Consider the following 21,505-nt stretch of genomic DNA (forward strand, 5'->3'; position numbering starts at 1 on the left):
GCTCTCCTGATTTGTACTGAGACCAGCACGTTACAGAAGTTATTAGGTGACACACCATCCATTCTTAGCCTTTAGTGAGTCTCTCCAGAACAGCTGCTAACTAAAACTTTTCCTCATTTGCTTTATTACACTGGAATCTCTTTTTAAATCGTTGAGAGCTTCACAGCAAGACACTGCTGAATATATGCACTCTATATATATGTTGTTTTTTACCAAGCTGCCTTGCTACATTTGATAGCACAATAGTACAGAGCTTTTACTTTCTATTAACATCAGGAGTGAGTGATATGGATAAATAAACTACTTTTGTTTTGGTGATTGTACCAAGAAGTGTTTAGAGTATTTAATGGAGAAATTTGACTTTCTTGTGACAGTGAACCTTCAGTTCTGTAATACAAATACAGCATTAGAAAGAACCCAAGAGAACAGCATTTTCTATAGTATTTACTTCTCTGTATAAATTTCCTCTGCTGCTTCTGATCCTTTTTTAGACACCAAAAATCATAGCATAGCTTTGCTATACTTCAGGGGGGACCTGAAATTTTCTTTTAAGTAAAACACTAAGGATGTCAGAAATGTTTTGTGAAGTTATTCTAGAGACACACCAAAATCACAAGTGAATCAATCATCCCAGCTCACAATCTTTTGTGTGTCCCTATGGGCAAAAATACACAGCATAGGAATAAGAAAATTCTGCTTGCATATCTACAGATAAGCAAGGAGATAACAAGCTGTTAAACCCTCTAAAGTTTTGGTTGTAGAGAAACTGAGCAGCACAAATACCTTCAGGGACCTGGAGTTCATAACCTGGACTTTTGTGACTGTCTAATCCAGCTTTTTTAATAAAATAGGCCACATCACTTTGCCATGTGAACTACATCCTGTATGCTACAAAAAGAATCACAGATTATTTTGGGTTGGAAGGGACCTCACCCTGCCCCTGATTTCATCTAACTTCACCTTCTAGTACTGCCAAGCTGAAAGACAGGGCATTCTTAAGGCATTTCTGAACAGAGGTAATGACAGGCTATGATCACAGCACACTTCACATCCTCTCTGGAAGTTCAACAGACTGTTATTTTGCTGTATTCTTGAGCTAACACCAGAACTGGAGAGAGCATCTCAGGCCCAGTTGCTGAAAGGATGAAAGCAGAAGTACTACAGCATCATCATCCCTGCTTATTATTTCTTTGCTTATCCTTCTAGGGATCATGCTGTTAGTACTCTTGACAGAGCATCACACAGGGAACTCCCCTTTGGTGGATATCCCACTCTGTCACCTACATTATTAAGTATTCCCTCAATCTTTGCATTATTTGCAAGTAACTGTGATGACTGTATGTTTCCTTCAAAGGTACCAACAAATATTTAGTGCCAAGCAGCCAAGAAAGGACCTAAGAAAGCTCTTACGAAAAACTGTGATTACAATTCCTCATTTAAAATTACATTTTGAGACATCCTAAGATAATGCTTTAGCTGGAGACTGGATGGTTTCTGTACTATAAATCCGTATCCTTGATTTAGTGTTGTGTGGTCAAGTCACATGCCTCACATGTCTGAATCTATTACCTTTAGTAACCACACTTAATATCTTTTTGATGCAATTACAGCCCAACGTGACAGAATCTATTTGCTGCAAACCCACGTTGATTGGCATTAATTACATTACTTTTCTTTAATTCATTATTGAAGCAATTCCTGTGTCAGCGATTCTATTCTTTTGCCTGGGATCCCTGTCACTCTGACAGGTCTGTAATTACTCAGGTCATCTCACTTAGGGCCAGATCCAAAACAAGACTTTGGAAAATTTTTGGTACCCGACATTTAGAACTGCAATCTAAAAACTCCTCATTCAGCAGAAGTTTGAGAATGAAAGCACACATATACTGTCAAAGTTGACTAAACATTTAGAGGCTCTGGGATGTGCTGGTCAGCAGGGTTACAGCACTTGCCCAGCAAGTCCTGTGCATCCCACAGCTCCATAACCTGCTGCATGGCAGCTCCCAGCACAAATGCTACTGTTTCTAGAGAGCAGACAGAAGGACATCAGCTCTCCCTTGAGTTCCCTGTGAAACCTGGAAGAAAGATGCTGATACCACCCACCTCTCCAGGACATTCACAATAGGACTAACTTGTCAGAACCCTGCAAAGACAGGCATGGGAACAAGGGGGGGTGATATTGCTTACCTTTTGTAGAAAGGCCTCCTGACTCCTCATTCATAGAATCATAGAATCATAGAGTTGGGTTGGAAAAGACCTCCAAGATCATCAAGTCCAACCCTTGGTCCAACTCCAGTCCCTTTACCAGATCATGGCACTCAGTGCCACGGCCAAACTCACTTGAAAAACCTCCAGGGATGGGGAATCCACCCCCTCTCTGGGCAGCCCATTCCAATGCCTGAGCACTCTCTCTGCAAAGAATTTTTTTTCTGCTCTCCAACTTCAATTTCCCCTGGCAGAGCTTGAGCCCATCATGCCCCCTTGTCCTATTGCTGAGTGCCTGGGAGAAGAGACCAACCCCCACCTGGCCAGAACTTCCCTTCAGGGAGTTCCAGACAGTGCTGAGGTCCCCTCTGAGCCTCCTCTTCTCCAGGCTAAACACCCCCAGCTCCCTCAGCCTCTCCCCACAGCACTTGTGCTCCAGTCCCTTCACCAGCCTTGTTGCTCTTCTCTGGACCCGTTGTTCAAAGTTACATCCTTAAGCACATGGCTGAGGTGTAAGGCAGAAGTCCTTTTGCAGTTGTGGCACTGTTCAAAAAGAAACCCAAGATTCATTAGGTCAAAAGGAGAGGGACTGAGAGAAAAGTGGCAGCTATAGCTTACTGGTTAAATCATTCACATGGGCAAGGGGAAACCTGCAGATTCTGATCTCTGAAATGTTTATGCATTCCATATGAAACAATATAGTTACTGGAGTGGAATGGCAAAGTTTCCACTTTGTATCACTCTCCAGAGAATCTGTAGGTTTAGAACCTCCATAACCAGGGTGATAAAGACATCAGCTGTGAGATTATATGATTAAATCTTTCCTCCATACACAAAAAAAGAGTGCAGAGAGACAATGGCACGGGGGTAGCCCGACTAACACCCTCCCCTGGCTCCTCCCACACCCATAACAAAAGCCCATCAAAGGCCCATTTTCACAAGTCCAAAGGCGCACAGGTACACCATGGAAGATGAGAATCCTCAGATAGGAACTCAGAATAGAGGAAAACCTGTAAAAGCCCCTCCCAGGGCTCTCCCAGGAAAGTCTCAGCTCCAGGGTGCAGACTGGAAGCCTATCAAGATGAGTCAACACCACAGCAACTTTAGGTTGAAGCCTAGGGATAGAGGACTCATCAGGATGCAAGGAAAGAGTATTCCAGAATTGCCTAGGACTGTTTACAAGATGCTTAGGGCAGGAATAAAAGGCAAACAAAGAGAGAGATCTAGGTGATTTGGGAAGGAACACATAACAGAAATAGATGGATAAAGGGATAGAAAGAGGCACTTGTGTGTGAAGGCTTTGCTGGGTGATGTGCTTATCTCTCATGCGCAGCCTGTTCCTCTCTTCTTATTGAATTTCTCTGTAACTTCTTTTCTGAGAGGACTCCCTATTTTGTATGCATGCATGTGTATGGTGCCAGCCTCTAGACAAGCCATGGCTTGAGAAGTCCACATGCCTGAGTGACAGTGACTGGACTGACAGGAGCCTTAAATGTCAGCACCAGGATGGGGACTGCGGGTAGTGAGGGTCCCCCCGTGTCCATGGGGGCAGCACCAGGATGGGGACTGCGGGTAGTGAGGGTCCCCCCGTGTCCATGGGGGCAGCACCAGGATGGGGACTGCGGGTAGTGAGGGTTCCCCACGTGTCCATGGGGGCAGCACCAGGATGGGGACTGCGGGTAGTGAGGGTCCCCACGTGTCCATGGGGGCAGCAGCAGGAGTGAGTGAAGTCTGGGAGCCACCAGCTGAGCACAGGTGTGAGTGGTGCCATCAGATGGACTGGGACTGCAGGCACTCCTGTGCCCGGTGCCATCAGTTGGAGAGCTGTGTGAGTGACAGAATTACTGTCCCCTATTGTGGACCAGCACTCAGCAGCCCTTACTTCTGTCAGTAGTGCCAGGAAGGAGTGGCTGTGTCAGCATCAGCAACAATCAAACTGTACTAGTTGGCAAGAGTGGTGTGCCTTGAGAGCCCAGGAGAGGGGAGTGGGTGGTTCATCTCTAGTGGCAAAACAACAGGAGGAGCTGGGTTAGGCTGGGATTACATACTTGACCTCCTCAGCTGGACCTGGGAGTGTGGAGTTGCATCAGCCTCACCTCTCTTGGACTGATGGATCTGGCCTCATTCCTCTAACATAAACACCAAATATTTCACTTTGTGGGAGGGTCCTGTAGCCCAAGACCAGCAGGCAAGTATGTAAGAACAGATGTAGTCAGTGCCATGGTTTTTAGAATAACTTTGCTCATTCTTTCCAACAAACAATGGCAAGGCATATATTGGAAAGATTATTGTCATGAATCCTGAATGAATGAAAATACTGGCAGAAAAGTTCTAGATAGTTTTTCTGTCTACAAATTACTGGGGTACATAGACCCTATTTTGAGATATCTGGCAAACTCCATGCATTGATGGAAAAGCACAGGCTGGCAAAGGAATTCTCTGGGCTATTTACACTGATTTTGTAGACTCTGGAGCTGTGTTTCTACAGCCAGGCACCTGCGACTTAAAATGTTGGCATATCAATTGAATTGAGTGGAAAAAAAAAGTAATATATAAATACTGGCACAACACTTGCTGTCCTCTGCTGGAATGACCCCGGTGCTACAAATGTTATTTACAAATCAGTCTAAATGGTCCAGAGAGCTCCTCTGCCAGCTACATGTAACAGCAGACAGCTGAAGAGTTAAAACATGGGTTTCTTCAGAGGCACTGGGCTCTCCTCAGGGATCTGGGGAAGAATACTGAGGACATGGTGCTCTGGAGATGACCCGTTCTCTGTCCCTTCACCCTACATACGAAAATCCTTTCTCTCTCTACTGTTTATGAATTTTCTTTTCCAACCACACCTCTAGCCCTAGGAGAGCGATTACTGGAGCCTTGTGTTTTTCAAACAGTTGATGAACACATTATCTGAATTTCTTCAAGAGGAAGGGCTGCTGAAGGGTGGGTCCCAAGGCTGCACACGAGAGAAAAGAAAATGATGTAAAGAAAAATAAAACACAAGTGCACAGATGCACTCCTAGCAACAACTCTTACAGTAATATAACAGTAAATACTTGCCTTTCTGCCTGAAAAAACTGAACTCTGTGCAGATGTTTATATTTACAAGATACAAGTCATTTCTTGCAGTCTCTCCTCAGAGATTTAGCATTAATGTATCAGGAGCTAGACTGGAATATAAATTATTTTGCACAGCAGTAAAAGTGACTTTAAAAATCCCTTACCTGTTCTCATCGAGGTTACATCACAACTTTACACATTTTTAACAGTGTGATTGACTCCTCCTGTATGTTTAACAGCACATTTATTAAGTGGTTCCCAAACATAAACTAAACTGTTTCACTAGATTTGAGCAGGGCAAAATAACCTGCAGAAGGTTGAACTGCACCAGCAATTTTTAACCCTCTGAGAAACCAGACACCAGGGAGATGCAAGAGCAGTTTAATCTGACCTTACCTGACAGCAGTTCCAGCACTAACAAACTTAATAAGCTAAGCCAAATATTTAAGCCTAAACAACATCTACCTCCTTTGGAGCTGAACAGACTTACATTACTGAACTAGAAGATGAAAAATGTAGCTAGATTGGGCGAAAGAGGCAACAATTTCTAGTGATTTGGCAATGCATGGAGCTGTTTCATCACTGTTTTTATCCTCATGTCTGAGTTACTCAAGAGGATTCTGGGATAGAGATTTGCAAAGAGTTTTCCATGTCAGGACTGCATCATTTATTTCTGTTGAGATTGTCTGGACAACTCCACAGAAGGTGGCTGCATGAGAAGGAGTGTGCTGGCTCTTGTTCTGCTGCACTACACACACTCTGGAGGAACTGCAGCCACATGCTGAAGGACATCTCCCAAAAGACAAGGAATGTGGGAGACATCGCATACCCTGGATAAGGAAAACCAGGCCAGAAGTTAATCAAGGCCTATGCCAATATTGCCACTTCAGTAACCCTGTCTCATGTCAAATGTAGAGTCCTCTGTTTCATGCAATCAGATTTCACAATCCTTTCTGTAAAGTGATTAAACTGTAAAGTCTGCTATGATTATTGCCCTGCTAATTTCCTTTTCTTCTTTTTTTCTTCTCCTATGGCTAGTGAAAATCATTTGGGTTTTGAGGGAGATCAATAGAAGGCTTAAAGTGGAAAGCAACTCTGTGCTGCTCATCAAGATGATGCAGATCAGACTATTTCCAGTCCTTATTTTATCTGAACTGTGACTCACTATGCAAACTTTCAGTGAAGGAAGTGTCAGTTTTGTCAATGAGATAGATGAAAGGGGAAAAAACCCAAACCCACAAAAATCAACTCAAAACCACAAAAAAAGAGTCTGAACAGCAGACACAATTTTTAGTAATATGAGCTTCCAAATTACTTTTAACAGGTTTTACTTTCCAAGCACCCACATGCCCTCTCACATCTTGATAGACTTGAGAGATGGGCTGATTCCAATGGGATGAAGTTCAACAAGGCCAAGTGCAGGTCCTGCCCTTTGGCCACACCAACCCCATGCAGCGCTCCAGGCTGGGCACAGAGTGGCTGAAGAGCAGCCAGGCAGAAAGGGACCTGGGGGGACTGAGGGACAGGAAGCTCAACAGGAGCCAACAGTGTGCCCAAGTGGCCAAGAAGGCCAATGGGATCCTGGCCTGGATCAAAACTAGCGTGGCCAGCAGGCCCAGGGCAGTGACCCTTGCCCTGGACTCTGCCTTGGGGAGGCCACACCTTGAGTGTTGTGTTCAGTTCTGGGCCCCTCAGTTGAGGAAAGAGATTGAGGGGCTGGAGCAGGGCCAGAGAAGAGCAACAAGGCTGGTGAAGGGACTGGAGCACAAGTGCTGTGGGGAGAGGCTGAGGGAGCTGGGGGTGTTTAGCCTGGAGAAGAGGAGGCTCAGAGGTGACCTCAGCACTGTCTGGAACTCCCTGAAGGGAAGTTCTAGCCAGGTGGGGGTTGGTCTCTTCTCCCAGGCACTCAGCAATAGGACAAGGGGGCACGATGGGCTCAAGCTCTGCCAGGGGAAATTGAAGCTGGAGAGCAGAAAAATATTCTTTCCGGAGAGAGTAACCAGGCATTGGAATGGGCTGCCCAGAGAGGGGGTGGATTCCCCATCCCTGGAGGTTTTTCAGCTGAGATTGGCCGTGGCACTGAGTGCCATGATCTGGTAAAAGGACTGGAGTTGGACCAAGGGTTGGACTTGATGATCTTGGAGGTCTTTTCCAACCCAATCCATTCTATGATTCCATCACTCCTTTCTGTACCTCCTGGGCCACTGCTCCTGTGATTTGTCAGCCCTATTCTCACCCAAAACCCCATGTCCTGGTATCACTTTGAGTGCTACTGGAAGCATCAGAATGGGCACAACACTGTGATCATCTTGCCTCACAGAGCACCAGCTGTCAGGGAGCAGCAGGAGCCAGGTTGCAACAGTAGGAGGTGAAACATGGGCTCATGCAGACATCAGGATAGGCATCCTGTCAGCCATTGCCCAGCCCCACAGCAGGAGGCCTGTTTTGGCCTAGATGAACCATAGAATCACAGAATCACTTAGTTTGGAAAAGGCCTCTAAGACTGAGTCCAACCACTAACCCAGCACCACTGTGTTTACCACTAAACCACGTCCCCAGATGCCACATCCACTGCTTTTTGAACACTTCCAGGGATGGTGACTCAAGCACTTCCTTGGGCAGCCTGTTCCAATGCCTGGTCACACTTTCAGTGGAGAAATTCTCCCTAATACCTAACCTAAATCTCCCCTGAGATAACTTGAGGCCATTTCCTCTCATCCTGTCATTTCTTTCCTGAGAGAAGAGACAGACCCCACCTGGGCACAACCTCTTTTCAAGGAGTTGGAGAGAGTGATATAGTCACCTGTGATCCTCCTTTTCCCCTCAACACCCTCAGCTGCTCCTCATCACACTTGTGATCCAGATCTTCACTGGCTCCATTGCCTTTGTCTAGATTCACTCCAGCACCTCAGTATCTTTCTTGGAGTGGCCTGGAATGGGATACAAAGAAAGGAAATTTAGGTTAGATATTAAAAGCTCTGTATTGTGAGAGTGGTGAGGCATTGGAACAGGTTGCCCAGGGAGGCTGTGCATGCCACAATCCTGGTATTGCCCAAGGCCTGGCTGGATAAGGCCTTGAGCAGCCACGTGTGGTGGGAGGTGTCCCTGTCCACGGCAGGACGTCGGGACCGGGTGATTTTTGAGGTCCATTCCAACCCCTTTCCATTCCGTGACCCTTACAGCTTGCTGGCTGCTTTCTGTCGCACTGATTAAATCCTTCCAGGAGGGCACATCCAATCCGATGGTCCGTCAGGATCACGAGATACACACCCCGCTCCGCACGAGGACTGGCGGGGTCATGGCGGCCCCGCCCTTGGCGCCAGGCCCTGAGGGCACCGCCCCGGAGGCCCTTCAAGAAGGGCGGGGGTGGCAGTGGGGCCGGCGTTCGAAGCCATGTCGCAGCGCAAGGGCTCCCGCACACCCTTCTACTGCTTCGTGCTCGACCAGCTGCCCGACCTGCGGCGGCGCGGGCTGACCGTGGCCCGTGTGGCGGACGCCGTCCCGCTGTGCGGCGCGGCCTGGGCGGTGAGGGCTGTCCCAGGGCCGTGTCCCCGGGGCTGGTGGTGAGCCCAGGGCGGGCTGTGAAGGCTGTTCCCGGTCAGGGCTGTGTCAGGGCGGGCTGTGAGGCCTGTCCCCGGTGACGGTCGTGCCCGGGGCGAGCTGTGAGGGCTGTGTTAGGGCCGTGCCCAGGACGGGCGTTGAGGGCTGTCCCCGGCGAGGGCTGTCCCTGGGCCTTGCGGTGAGGGTCGTGTCAGGGTTGTGCCCAGGGCGGGCAGTGAGGGTCGTGCCCGGCGAGGACTGTCCCCGGTCAGGGCTGTGCCAGGGATGGGCAGTGAGGGTTGTACCTGGTGAGGGCTCTGTGCCCGAGCCGGGCGGTCAGGGCTGTACCCCGCGCGGGCTGTGCTCGGGGTGGGGGGTGAGGGCTGGCCCCGGGCCGGGCGGTGAGGGCCGTGTCAGGGCTGTGCCCAGGGCGGGCGGTGAGGGCTGTTCCCGGTGAGGGCTGTGTCGGGGCTGTCCATGGTTAGGGCCATGCCCAGGATGGGCAGTGAGGGCCGTACCTGGTGAGGGCTCTGTGCCCGGGCCGGGCGGTCAGAGCCGTCCCCGGCGAGGGCTGTCCCAGGGCTGTCCCCCCGAGGCGGGCGGCGAGGGCTGTGCCCGGTGAGGGCTGTTCTCAGCCGGGCGGGCGGCTCCGAGCCCGGCGGGCGGGCACTTCAATGAGCGGCCTCAGGTGCCGGGACAGCCCGTGTGTTCTCTGGGGTAGCGGTAGCCCAGGCCGGGAGCGGTTCCACAGCATCCCTGGGTTGAGGGCTGGCCCCGGCCCTGCCCTCACCTGTGCACCCTTGTGGGGGTTTGGAGTCCACGCTTGTGGCGTCTTTAGGAGATAAAGCCACTGGGAGTGTCTGAGTCATCAGTGGTGCCTCTTGGGAAATGGAGAAGTAGAAGTTTTATAGTTGGTTTGTGGGGCTCTCAGATGAAAGAGGTTAAAAACCTTCTTAGAGCAGTCCATTCACCTTCCAGGCGCTGACAGAGGAAGAAAAGATGGTGTATACGGAGAAGGCCCGCAAGTGGAATGGAAAGAAATGCGCTCAGAAAGCTGAGAAAGAGGTATGTATGGCCAAACTTCATGAATGAAGATTTGGGAAGGGCCCCCCCCACGTGGGGGTGTGCCCTTCGAGCCTGCACAGTGGATTTTTTAGGTGAGGCACAGCGTGCGCAGAACTGGCCCCACCGTTTCAGTCCTGAGGTCCATCTGCCACGGCCGAGCGAGCTTGGACAGTGACAGTGAAGTCCTCAGGACTGTCTACAGCACCCGGTACTAACCAGGGCTGACCCTGCTGAGCATCCGAGATCAGGCTGGAAGGGCACACCCCCACCTGGGGGAGAGCCCTTCCCAAATCTGAGAAAGAGTTTGTAAAATGCTGAGAATGGAGCACCCTTCAGTGTAGCTAAAGTCAGAGTGAGCAGTGAGTGGTGTTGAGGTGTGCTGTGGGAGCTCTTCTGCCCTCCGTGGCCTTCACTTCCAAGCCATTGTGAAGGTTATAATTGCTCTGGTCTGAGTTTCACAGAATATTCTGAGTTAGAAGGGACCCACAAGGATCATTGAGTCCCACTCTTAAGTGAATAGCCCATACAGGGATCAAACCCATAACCTTGGTTTTATTATCACCATGCTCTAACCAACTGAGCTAATTCTCAGGGTTGAAGGTGAGAATGTTCCATATCTGTTTAAACCAGCAGTGTTTGTTCCTTTGTGCCTTTTTTTTTTACCCAGTAAAATGTGTCTCTCTAACATCGTAGTCTCATGTTTAGCAGTATTTTGCAGTGCCTGACTTAGCAATATGTTTTTTAAAATTTATAATACTGCAAATTGATACAGGCATAGGTTCATGTTGCTTTTGATTTGTGGGTGTCAGTAATTCAGGTGCTTTGTGTCTGATGGCCTGAAAGCACACCTTGTATGCAGCTGATTGTCGTTCCCCAGGGGCTGTGTGGTGAACCAGGTCAATGAAATGTTGCAGCCTGTGCACAAATAGAATAATTGCACTTTGCAATTATTTTTAGGTTGGTTTAATACTGGAAGAGAGTGGTAGTGCTATGGTGGAGGACCACACAAAGTCAGCAGTTAGGTTAAGATGAACATACATGGTTGTGGTTGGAAATGGTGCTGAACACAACATTTCTGCTGTTTACTGTCTTGAAAAGGTGTGTATATCTTTTCCTCTCTCAGCAGTTCCCTGAAGCAGAGTTTGGTTCAGAGTTTGAATTATGTGAAGTGTCAGAAAACTTAATTTTATTCCAGTCTTGGTTGGCAGTGTGGAAACTTATGTGTCAAAGGCAAGAGCCTGATAGAGTAAAGGGATAATACTGCATTTACTTCTTCATGCTCTATTACTAGATAATGACTATGAATTAATAGTGAGGATAAATTTTAGGACTTTAAAGTGCTTCCATAATGCTAGAGAATGACTAATTTAACTAACCCAGATTTACTAGTTACTCCAAACTGCAATTATTCTGTCAATCTACACTAGCAGGGAGATGTTAGGCAGTGTTAGCTGATTTAGGGGGCCTGCCTGGTTGGGAAGAAGCTGTTTAGAATTTGATCATCGTGTTAGTCAGCAGGCAGGGGGTATGTAATTAATGAAACACCATTTTTATATATCATAGAGAACTAAGTGTAATGACAGCTAAATCATAAATGGAAGCTTCTGTATTTCATTCCATGAGTTGCAGCATTTTAGAAGGTTCTAATCAGGGAAAGGAATAATTGCTTTACCAAAATAAAGAACACCATCCTTACTGCTTGTCAGTGCAAATGGGGAAATGTGTATATATAAGACTATGTGTGATCTCTGTTTATTAATCACAGCCCTCTACACAGGCAGCCGCAAAGGCTGTGTTCATCTTTTGGAGGTGACCAAAGCTTACTTACATGGGTATAATTCTTCATTCTAGTTTAAATAATTCAAAGTGTTAACCAGTTAACTTTGGCTGAGGTGGTTATCTGGAATCAGTGTACTTGGATGTGGATGTTATTCCCAATGTGGGTCTTGAATGATTGAATTCTATAAACCTGCCCATGTTTCTGTTTCTGTCTTATTGAAAGCTTATTGTTTGTGAATGGATTTTCAGTGCTTAATGGACATACATGCCTTTCTTCCTTGCTCTGTGCCAGAGCAATCTGATGACTTCCTTGAGGCTTTGTCAGCTTTCCATGAATTTGTTTCCTAGCCAAAGACGACTAACACATGTGCCTTTTTTCATAAAGCTTAGGGGGAAAAAAACAAATTTCCAATTTCAAGAGTTCCTTGCCTGTGATAAGTGGTTGAACCAAAGAATTTATTTTTTTAAAATTACATTTTGCAAATTTAGCTGGAGTTCTTTAAAGTTGTAGTGAGGTGCTGAAGGTACTGGAGAGAGATCTTGCCTTCCTGGCTTGCAAGTATACAGGCACTGTAATATAAACTGCAGACTTATTCCACTTAACCATAACTTTTAGTGGATATTACACTTTCAGGGAGATAAGAACTTTATTTGGGGTAAGAAGACTCTTTTAACTTTCTCTTCTTTTCCAGGCATGTAGTGTGGGTGATCCAGTTCCTGCTTCTCTGACCAAAGAGACGCCCAGTGTTGCTTCTTTGTCAGATGCCTGTGCCATATCTTGGGAAAACGATCAGGGTATGGTAATCCTGAAGCCATTGATTCTGGAAGATGGAAGCTTGTCTTGCATGAATGTTCTCAGTGGCACCTGTACAAAGGCTGTTTACATTTAGCTACTAAACTATCTGTGCCAACTTTCCTTTAAACCACTGGGCTACTGCTCTGTAAGTTGAATGGAGGGAAGTCATGGCAAGTGCCCCTTTTTATGACCCTCTAAGAATTCTATCCTTTTTTTTCTAGCTTGATGGGAGTATCGCCACTAATAGTTTCTTAATAGATATTTCAAGGTTTGTTAAGGAAAAAAGTAATTCTTTGAGTCTTACATTTAGGATTAATTTTAAAGGGTGAAGAGTTATTAGATATTGAAGTTTAAAATTAGTATGGTAGAGGTATTAAAAAAAACAATGGCCTGGCCTCTTGGAGAAAACAGAAGAGAGAGAGGATGTGTACTCTTGTCAGTGCCTTTATGACATCCTGACTTGTTCCCTATGGAAAGAACTCTTGAAAGTGAGACCTTTGTTATCAGTACTCCAGGTGTGATACCTGTGAGCATCCTCTGTGCCAGAGGTCCTGCTCCCTTGTCACTGCCATGCAGATTTGATTGAATTGATCATGTTGGCTTGAGTTGACACAACTGATCTTTCAGCTGAACTAGAGGGATAATGATAAAGGATAATTGAGAGGCATGACCATTCAGGGCAACTGGTGTCAAATGTTATCAATCCTGGCATACAACATTGTTTCTGTGTAAAAACAGTTACAACACATCTCTATCGTTAGGTAGACCAAGCAAGGTTTTTTTATGAAGGGCAGAACTTCAAGGTAAGGAGTAAATAAATAGTTACCTTAAGCTTCAGTGAGGATGTCACATGACAGTCATGAAGAGAAGGATGAAGGTTTATTGTGAAATATTTTTTATAATTGGATGCTTTTTATAGCAAATGATAGATTTATTTCCTACCATTTGTCTTGGGTGTTCTTGCTGCTTTCTTTGGAAGCTCATTTGGCAGGGGAGAAGCAATCCTTTTAATTAGCAGACTTATCTTCTTGCCCCACAAGATTACTACAGGCTCATTTAAGTTGTGTGAGTTACTAAATTGAGCTTGTGAGGCTGCTTTGCAGATACTGATTTTTTTTCCCTCCTGTCCTTGTTTTCCTAAAGTGCAAAGAGCTCTACCATTAAAAGGAATAATAGTTCCTGTTGGATTCCAGGCTTCTTAACAACTTGTGGATTTGGGATTTAGCTTTTTTTAACCCTAATTTTATTTGTTGGGTTTTTTGCCTGATCTCTGCACACAGTAGCATCTGTGGAAGGTGTATCAGGACTCCTTATGTGCCTGACTTTTGTGTAAGTGTTGGTTATCTTGTCATCTCAGACACAGAAAGATGTGTGTGTTTGTTTGGTTGTTACTCTGCTTCACTGAGTCAGTGGAAAAGTACTCCAGAGCTTTCACTGGATGAAGTGAGGCCAGGATGGCTTGCTGTAACCTCTGGTGTCTTGTCTGAAAATGATGTTGTCCTTTTCCTTTCAGCTGTGGTTGCAGACATCTTCTACTTCCTGGACATTTACAGCCATGGCAAGCTGCCCCCACACTGCGAGCAGCGTTTCCTTCCCTGTGAGATTGGGTGTGTCAGGTATTCCCTGCAGGATGGCATCATGGCTGACTTCCATCACTTCATAGAGTCTGGTGAGTTCAACCAAGTGAGACAAGAAGTTCATTCTGCTTTGGGGTGAGAGGGAGGCTTTCCAGTGTCACTGCTGCCCAGATTAGACTTAGAATCAGAGAATCATGGAATGGATTGGGTTGGAAAAGACCTCCAAGATCATCCAGTCCAACCCTTGGTCCAACTCCAGTCCCTTTACCAGATCATGGCACTCAGTGCCACGGCCAATCTCAGCTGAAAAACCTCCAGGGATGGGGAATCCACCACCTCTCTGGGCAGCCCATTCCAATGCCTGAGCACTCTCTCTGCAAAGAATTGCCTTCTGCTCTCCAACTTCAATTTCCCCTGGCAGAGCTTGAGCCCATCGTGCCCCCTTGTCCTATTGCTGAGTGCCTGGGAGAAGAGACCAACCCCCACCTGGCCAGAACTTCCCTTCAGGTAGTTCTAGAAGGTTCTGGTTTCAAGACAAGTTTATTTCTTTAAGTGGTTGGACTTCCTAAATATCAGAGCAGTGCTGATTGTTTTTGGAGTGATGGCTTTAGTGTCAGAACTGCAGGAAAATTCAAAGAAGGTAGAACAAATCCAGGAGAACTGTCAGGTGTTTGTGCCTTATATTTCATGTCAAGGGATGTTTCTCTTGATTGGATCGAAACACACTATACAATGTACTTTGTTTTCTAAAATGCATAGAACTGAAAGTAACATTTTCAAAAATTGTTATGGCGCTTGTGGAAGGCCACAAGGGAAGATGCAGCTGTGGTGTGTAGTTGAGAGTTCAGGATCTGTCACTGTGGCTGTTGGATGATGACTGTTTTTTCTGTCTCCTGCAGAGGTACCACCACGTGGTTTTCGGTACCACTGCCAAGTTGCTGGTGAGTATCAGTGGAGAAAAAGCATGGTATGCAAAAGTGTGCAGTTTCAGACTCAGCTCACCTGACCTGTACCCAAATGTTTTGTAAGTCTGCAGTTTCCCCTTCTGGGAACTTGTCAAATTTCAAAGAGAAAGAAGTGGCAAAGAGGCTGGTCAGTCACTTTTTGTGTGTTTCTTGTACCCACAAATGGCAGAACATTTCACTCAAAACAGTTTTGTCAGTTTATTTTGAAACACTCAAACCAGCTTTGTCAATTTTGTCACTTTGTTTTGAATTATTTGTATCCTGTTTTCCTATGCAATATGTTGGTTTTAAATGGGACATCTTTTTATGGCCTATCAATCCCATCTGAGCAGAGTGTCCTTCCCTTGATAGTCCTTGTGTGTATCTTCAGTGTGGAGTGCTAATTATTGACAGGGTAAACCAAAAATGGTGGTTAACATTTAAAAGTTACATTTTGTGGCTGTACACACATAACAAAGTTAAAGTATTTATACCATTGTAGTGTCTGGCTTGGCCTGCCTTATTCCCCTTGTGCCTCTTAGTAACGTCCATAGATTCTGTTTTGTTTGTTAAGATGTTTCCTCTTCTGGTGTAGAGAGGGAACAAACTTGGCCTGTGTTTTCCTATGTCAAATACTTGGATAAAGGCTTTCTAAATGGGGCAAGAGTGTGTGTTTGTTCAATGCCCAAACCTGCCAGGCCTCTGCTGACAGAAGCAAGGCTTTCATAGCTCTAATCAGACACTCTGGGTTTGTGTGTGTACATATATGTATATAAAAAGATAAGAGAAGGAAGGAACTGTATCATTTAAGGAAACAGAACTTCTAATAACTTCCTGTGGTTTTTTTTCTTGCCTCCTTTCCCTCTCCCCACTAGGTGATGAAACTCATAAGATCCCCATATCAGGACTTCATCTCCCACGTACTTGTTATGCAGTTGTGTTACAGGAGCTTCTGGAGTTTGCCCAGCCAGCCAGTGGGGTTCAGCCTCGCTTTTTCTGCAGGGTATGGTCAAGGTCAAAGTAAGATGCTCAAAATCTACACTTTCACTTCTGCTGGGTAACTAAAACTTTGCTATAAGCCCTAATCAGGGTGCAAATAAGTGGGAAAAGCCACTCTTGTCTGAAGTGTCCCAGTTCCACACAGGAAGAAATGGCCTCTAGAAGCAAATGTTTTTGTAAAGCAGAGACCTAATTTTCTGCCTTCTTATTTTCAGCCTGCACTTCTGGCTCTGGCCTGCTGATGGACAGGGCCTTTTGGTCTCTGACATTCTTTTGATTTGGGTTAAGAGCTTTTAAGATTGACTTAAATTGATTGTGCTCAGTATAGTCCTGCTTTTTTCCAGGGATGCCTTTTGTGACTCTTTGGCCGGGAGAATACCAATGTCTTAATTTTTGCTCAAGCTTCCTTTGCCAAGGAACAAAATAAAATGTTAGGATTCAGAGGTGTTGAAGCTTCATAATAGATACATAATATTTCAATTCCATTCAAGGCTAATCTTAATCCCTCAGAAGGTTGGGAGGATCAAGATCTTGGGCTTAATAAAATATAAGAATAATAAATACAGGGCTTTGAAGAGATATGCATGAAACTTGGTTCCTCTTCAAGATAGTTTTCAGGAAGAGTGTATGTACATTCAGTCCCACAAAAAATTTTGTTCTGGAATAGACTTTTTCAGATACAGTCAGAAATGCAAATGTCAGAATTATGTACTGTACTCCTTGGGAGTGACAGAAGTTTTCTTTCCTCTAGTCTAAAGACAGATTCCGAGTTAATTGGTGTCTCAGTCGAATGGCCAGCAAAACAGGTAGGAAATAGATAATTTTTGTCCTTCCTTTATCCCTGCCCTGCCCCCAGAAGTAAGGGTTATGTAATCATAGACAGCTGTATTTGTCTGAAAATGGTGTTTTCATTGAAGGTGATGCTGATAGCTAGAACTATTTTGCATGTTTTTCCTCCTCTTTTCTCCCTGTCAGTGGAGAAAACCCACTTTGCTAGGAAGCCAGATTTTATTCAAAGCACTGGTGGAATAGCTTTGAGCTTTGATGCCGTGGGAAGAGGCTGGGCAATAAACAGGGACTGGCTGAAAAGTTTGCTGGGCAGAATATTCTCTGACTCTTGTTCTCCTGGCCTGGATTGTCACTGAACTGTAGGCATTGAGAGCCACCTGGAGCTTTTTGCTGTGGAAGACCTAATAGTAGAACTGTACCAGAAGAAATACCAGAAGGAGCCATCCATCACATGGGTGGATAGGACACTGGATGTGTGCCTGTGGGATTTCTCCAGTAACACCAGGTGTGGTGGGTGTGTCTGTGTGTATGTGTTGTTGGCCTGTCTTGGTGCTCTACAAACAGCTCATGTGCTGCTGGACCTTCCAGCCAGAGAAGCTTCTTGTCACACCATGAGGACAACTGGAAATGGAAGCTGCTTTCCCAGAAGTGTAAAGATAGATGGCTTTCTAATGCTCAGTCTGAGGACTAATTTAAAGGAGGAGATAAAAATGGGGATAAAACACATTGTGGTATGCCACTGGAAATCAGAGAAGTGAGAAGATTCAGACTCTTAGAAGTGTAATTTGGGTGGGACCTGCCTGTTGGCACACACCAAATGCTTCCTGCTGCTGCTGTGATGAGGGACAAGGTGTGTTTGCCACTGATATAAATCAAGTTCTCAAGCACAGGCCCTTTTATTTCCAGAATGAATGTTCTTTATTACACACCTGGAATCCTATTTACTTTGTAGGATTCTTTGTAGGTTCTTTACTATTTTTTCCCCCACTATGTCTTCAACTGTAAAGCTTTTCCTGCTCTCAATTTCTTCTGTGTGCAAAAAGTGGTACGTAACTTCCAGTGTTGCAGGAGCATATTGGGTGATGATGCAGTTAATTTAGAAATAGACTGTAACTTTTCCCCTCCTACTCTTTTAAGAAAGAACCAATAATTTGATCTTAAATTTTAGTGGATTTAAAAAACACATACATTATTCTGGGAAGTCTGCTTGGAGTAAGGATTTCAAGATCAGTGTCACTTTGTCTTTTTTATAGTCAGGTAATTTTCCATTTCCATGAGTATCTTCACACTAGAGAGAGACCTTAAGGAGAATGGAAAAAGGTACTTTAAAACATGCATTTGAAGAGGAAAGTGAGGATGTTTATACTATAAGGAACTGCTTCACGTTAATGGGAAACTTCAAATGGTTGCCTTTAAATTCCATTCACTTCTTAGTCATCTTCAGGGTTCTCTCTTCTCTCTACTCTTCACCTTAGCACAAAGCAGGTTGTGTAATAAACAGACCCTAACTCTGCATAAATACAGCTACTGAACTCTGCTCCTCTGTGAAATTCTAAAGATACTACAGGGTCACTGCAACAAAAAGATAATATCTTTAATATTTATTCCTTTTCCATCAAACCAGACCAACTATTTGTGTTGAGTAACAGCACAGCTGCTTCTGAAATAAGCCTGAATTTCATTTCATGTAGGTGCCAGTGGCATGAGGAGCAAGATATAATCTGCTGTGCTTTAGCATCCTGCAAGAAAATGGCGTGAGTATTGCCCAGGAGTTGTCTCCAGTATGATGACTTCTTATTTTGTCAGTATTGCAGAGTTGAGAGAAGTGTTAATTGCATTAGAATACACTGTTTTTCTTCAGGGGTTTACTTGTATTTGGTGAGAAATTCTCAGTATTTTCTGGTATGTCTCTACTTAGGACACTGCCTTACATGTGATGTAGATAGAGGAGGTTGTGTAATATTTTTGGTATGGAGAAACAAAAAGTAAAAAGTTGGGAAAGGAGGAAATGCTATTTGTAATCTCAGTCAGTAGTTGTAGCAGCACTTATGAGAATAATTAATAGTCTTTCATTCAAAAAACTCGTTAGGTGCTGCTATGCCTGAAAAAAAGTTGCTTTTCATGCAACTAAGTGCTGTATTTGATAGTTTGGGGAAGCAGTTGTTTAACTTCCCTTGTTTTCCTTTTGTCTTGGTCAAGTTACTGCATCAGCAAGTCTTTAGCCAGTGTCTATGGGGTCCCACTGACAGCGACTCACCTGCCCCTGGAGGATTCCCATTGTGGCCAAAGCACCAGTATCAGGCTTGTCAAACTGCCTGGGGGACATTTTCAGGTCAGATTCTTTAAACTGATACCCTGATATGTTTGCAGTCAGTTTGAGTGTTCAAACTTGGCAATTTCAGGTGAGCTGTTTTCCCTTTGGATGCTGCCCTTTGTGACATACATTGGGCAGACTGATGAAATTGTGTTTCTTTGGCCATAACTCGTGGGTTTCATGGGTTCTGCATTTTAGAACACACATTTTATTTTGAATGTTTGTTCCTTCACGCAGAAAATGAAAGCTGAGAGTTCTGGATGTGACAGACCTTTTGATTCTCCACATCAGGATCATGGGTTTATCCCTTCTAATTGTGAGTTTTAAACTTTCACACTCTTAAGGGAAAAGAGGTATTTAAACTTAATCCAGTTGTTGCTTTTTCAAATTTCTGGGTTTACATGTTGCTTGCTGGTGGCATAAACCTTGCACAGCTCTGCATGAGCATATGAATTTCACTGAATTCTGGAAGACACAGAGACCAGCCTTTCTCTTAGTGGACACAATTTTAGGATCAAAAAGGTCTCTCAAAATTTAGCTTTTCTTACAAAGTTGCTCTCTGCTTTATACCCCTTACTTCTCTGCTACCTGAAGTTTGTTCTCATATGGTTAAGTGCTTTGAGTCAGGGCCATCTTTAAAATATTCTCCTTGCTCTTAAATCACTACCTGTGCAAGCTCAGCTGCTCTTTGTTGCAAGTATTCTGTCATGACTCAGTTTATAAAGACTGCCCATTTCAGGTTGTCTTTTTGGAGACAGGATTTTTTTTCATACAATGCTCATGGGCTCAGTTCATCTGGGCAGTTCATGGCTCACCTTCAGAGGAACAGTAGCAGGTTTGCAAGATAAAGAACTATAAGAATTCTGGTTTTCCATCTTACTTTCTTGCATATAAAGATTTGCTGAATTAAACTCTGGAACTCTTCCACTTATAAATCATGAGATCTTGTGTTTGTAGAGGACACAACCTGTCTAACTCCTTATATTGGAGCTATTGAATAGGTTCAGCTCCACAGCATTTGAAGAACAATGCCATTAACTTGTGCAGGATTTTAAAGGCTGATTTGATTTGCAATCTGTATTTAATTTAATAGGTGGTTCTCCACGTGGTGTGAAGACTTCCCTTTGTGAAAAGAGTGTCACACAAGGAAGAGGAGTAACTCGATTTCTGAAAGGTTCCTCTGATCTATCCAAGTCTTTCAATATTTGAAAATCTTTTTTACATTCATGACAGCTGTAAATTCTAATTTTCTTTGTTTCCCTAAGAAAAATAGTAGTTTGTCCAGACTGTAGGTTTTCACCTTCTGTGCAACCCTTGACAGTCCAAGTTCTTGTTAGAGTGATAAAACTATTTGACTGGATTTAAAGAAGATAAAAATCTTCTTCATTATCTACAGCCACGAAGAATTTGAGTGATCTTTCAAGGCTAGAAAGTAGACTTGGTATGAAATGTCCTGAAAGGAGTAGTGTGGCAAACTAAGCTGTTAATGTTCCTAGAGGTGCAGGATATATTGTGTACTTTAGGAACAAGTACAACATTTTTTTCTTAAATTTACATCAGTTTTCTTTTTAGGAAATGCATGTCCCTTGACCTTACAGACTGAAGAGAAGTCTGAAGTGTTTTCAGTTTTTTGCTTTGTTGTTTGGTTTGGTGTTTGATTGGTGTATTTTTTGTTGGTTTTTTTTGAAGTATCAAATTCAAACTGATAACACTTCACAAGTTTAGTCAGGCTGGGTAGATACCAGTTGTAATTATTTGAGAGCACATATAAAAAAGTGAGGTACTGACATTCCTTAGATGTTTCATTTTATGGAGATGCATTTCTTGGACTGGTCTGTTGTCTGAGCCTTGTCCTTATTCTATGTGTCTTTAAGCAACTGATTCTCAGAAATACGACCTTGTTTTTCCAAGTTGTTTCTACATTTTGTTGCAACAGAAGTCCAGCTTTGAAATGCTATTTCCATAGCAACTAACTCTGTGAAGGTACTTGCTGCATTCCTGGTAGGTACTGAAACTCAACATGAGCTGGTTCATCCCCTTCAATAGGAAAAAAACAAATGCAAACAAAACCCAACTAAAATAAAAAAACCCAACAGAATAAATACCAACAAAGACCCAACTAAAAGATAGGTTTATTTATGGATAAACTCAGCCATGCTCATCAGTGTGTCAAAAAAGGCCAATTGCTGGTTGAGTTGGAACTGTTACAGCTGCTGCAAGGCCAGTTGATGCCTTTCTGCCAGCATTGTAGGATCCCTGAGGCATTTTCATTCCTCTTACCTGTTTGCCCCTGTCCACTGAATTTCCTCCAATGACTCTGTTTCCTTCTTTTGAGACTGCTGTTTACCTGTTGATTTTCACCAGATAAGAGACAATAAACCTCTAAGACAAATTCACCAGGGAAACACCTGGGAATGTTGTAATGAATTGAGTGTGT

General features: G+C 44.4%; 1 protein-coding gene across 1 annotated transcript; it reads left to right on the plus strand.

Annotated features, from left to right (window-relative positions):
- Positions 1-8,658: 8,658 nt before the first annotated feature.
- Positions 8,659-20,277, plus strand: MAEL (maelstrom spermatogenic transposon silencer). Its single transcript, XM_071568786.1, has 12 exons — positions 8,659-8,790; positions 9,784-9,870; positions 12,342-12,444; positions 13,959-14,114; positions 14,922-14,963; positions 15,842-15,969; positions 16,717-16,771; positions 17,118-17,259; positions 18,446-18,508; positions 18,954-19,086; positions 19,306-19,384; positions 20,162-20,277. The coding sequence occupies exons 1-12, from the start codon at positions 8,659-8,661 to the stop codon at positions 20,275-20,277; spliced, it is 1,236 nt and encodes a 411-aa protein (XP_071424887.1).
- The last annotated feature ends 1,228 nt before the right edge of the window (positions 20,278-21,505 follow it).

Source organism: Pithys albifrons, chromosome 1, assembly GCF_047495875.1.
Source record: "Pithys albifrons albifrons isolate INPA30051 chromosome 1, PitAlb_v1, whole genome shotgun sequence".
NCBI lineage: Eukaryota > Metazoa > Chordata > Aves > Passeriformes > Thamnophilidae > Pithys > Pithys albifrons.

Excerpts from the sequence above, each read along its gene's own strand:
- MAEL (XM_071568786.1), top strand. The coding sequence starts at position 8,659 with ATGTCGCAGCGCAAGGGCTCCCGCACACCCTTCTACTGCTTCGTGCTC. Across the intron at positions 14,115-14,921 it reads CCATCACTTCATAGAGTCTG|AGGTACCACCACGTGGTTTT; the intron begins GTGAGTTCAACC and ends TGTCTCCTGCAG. Across the intron at positions 18,509-18,953 it reads GCATCCTGCAAGAAAATGGC|TTACTGCATCAGCAAGTCTT; the intron begins GTGAGTATTGCC and ends GTCTTGGTCAAG.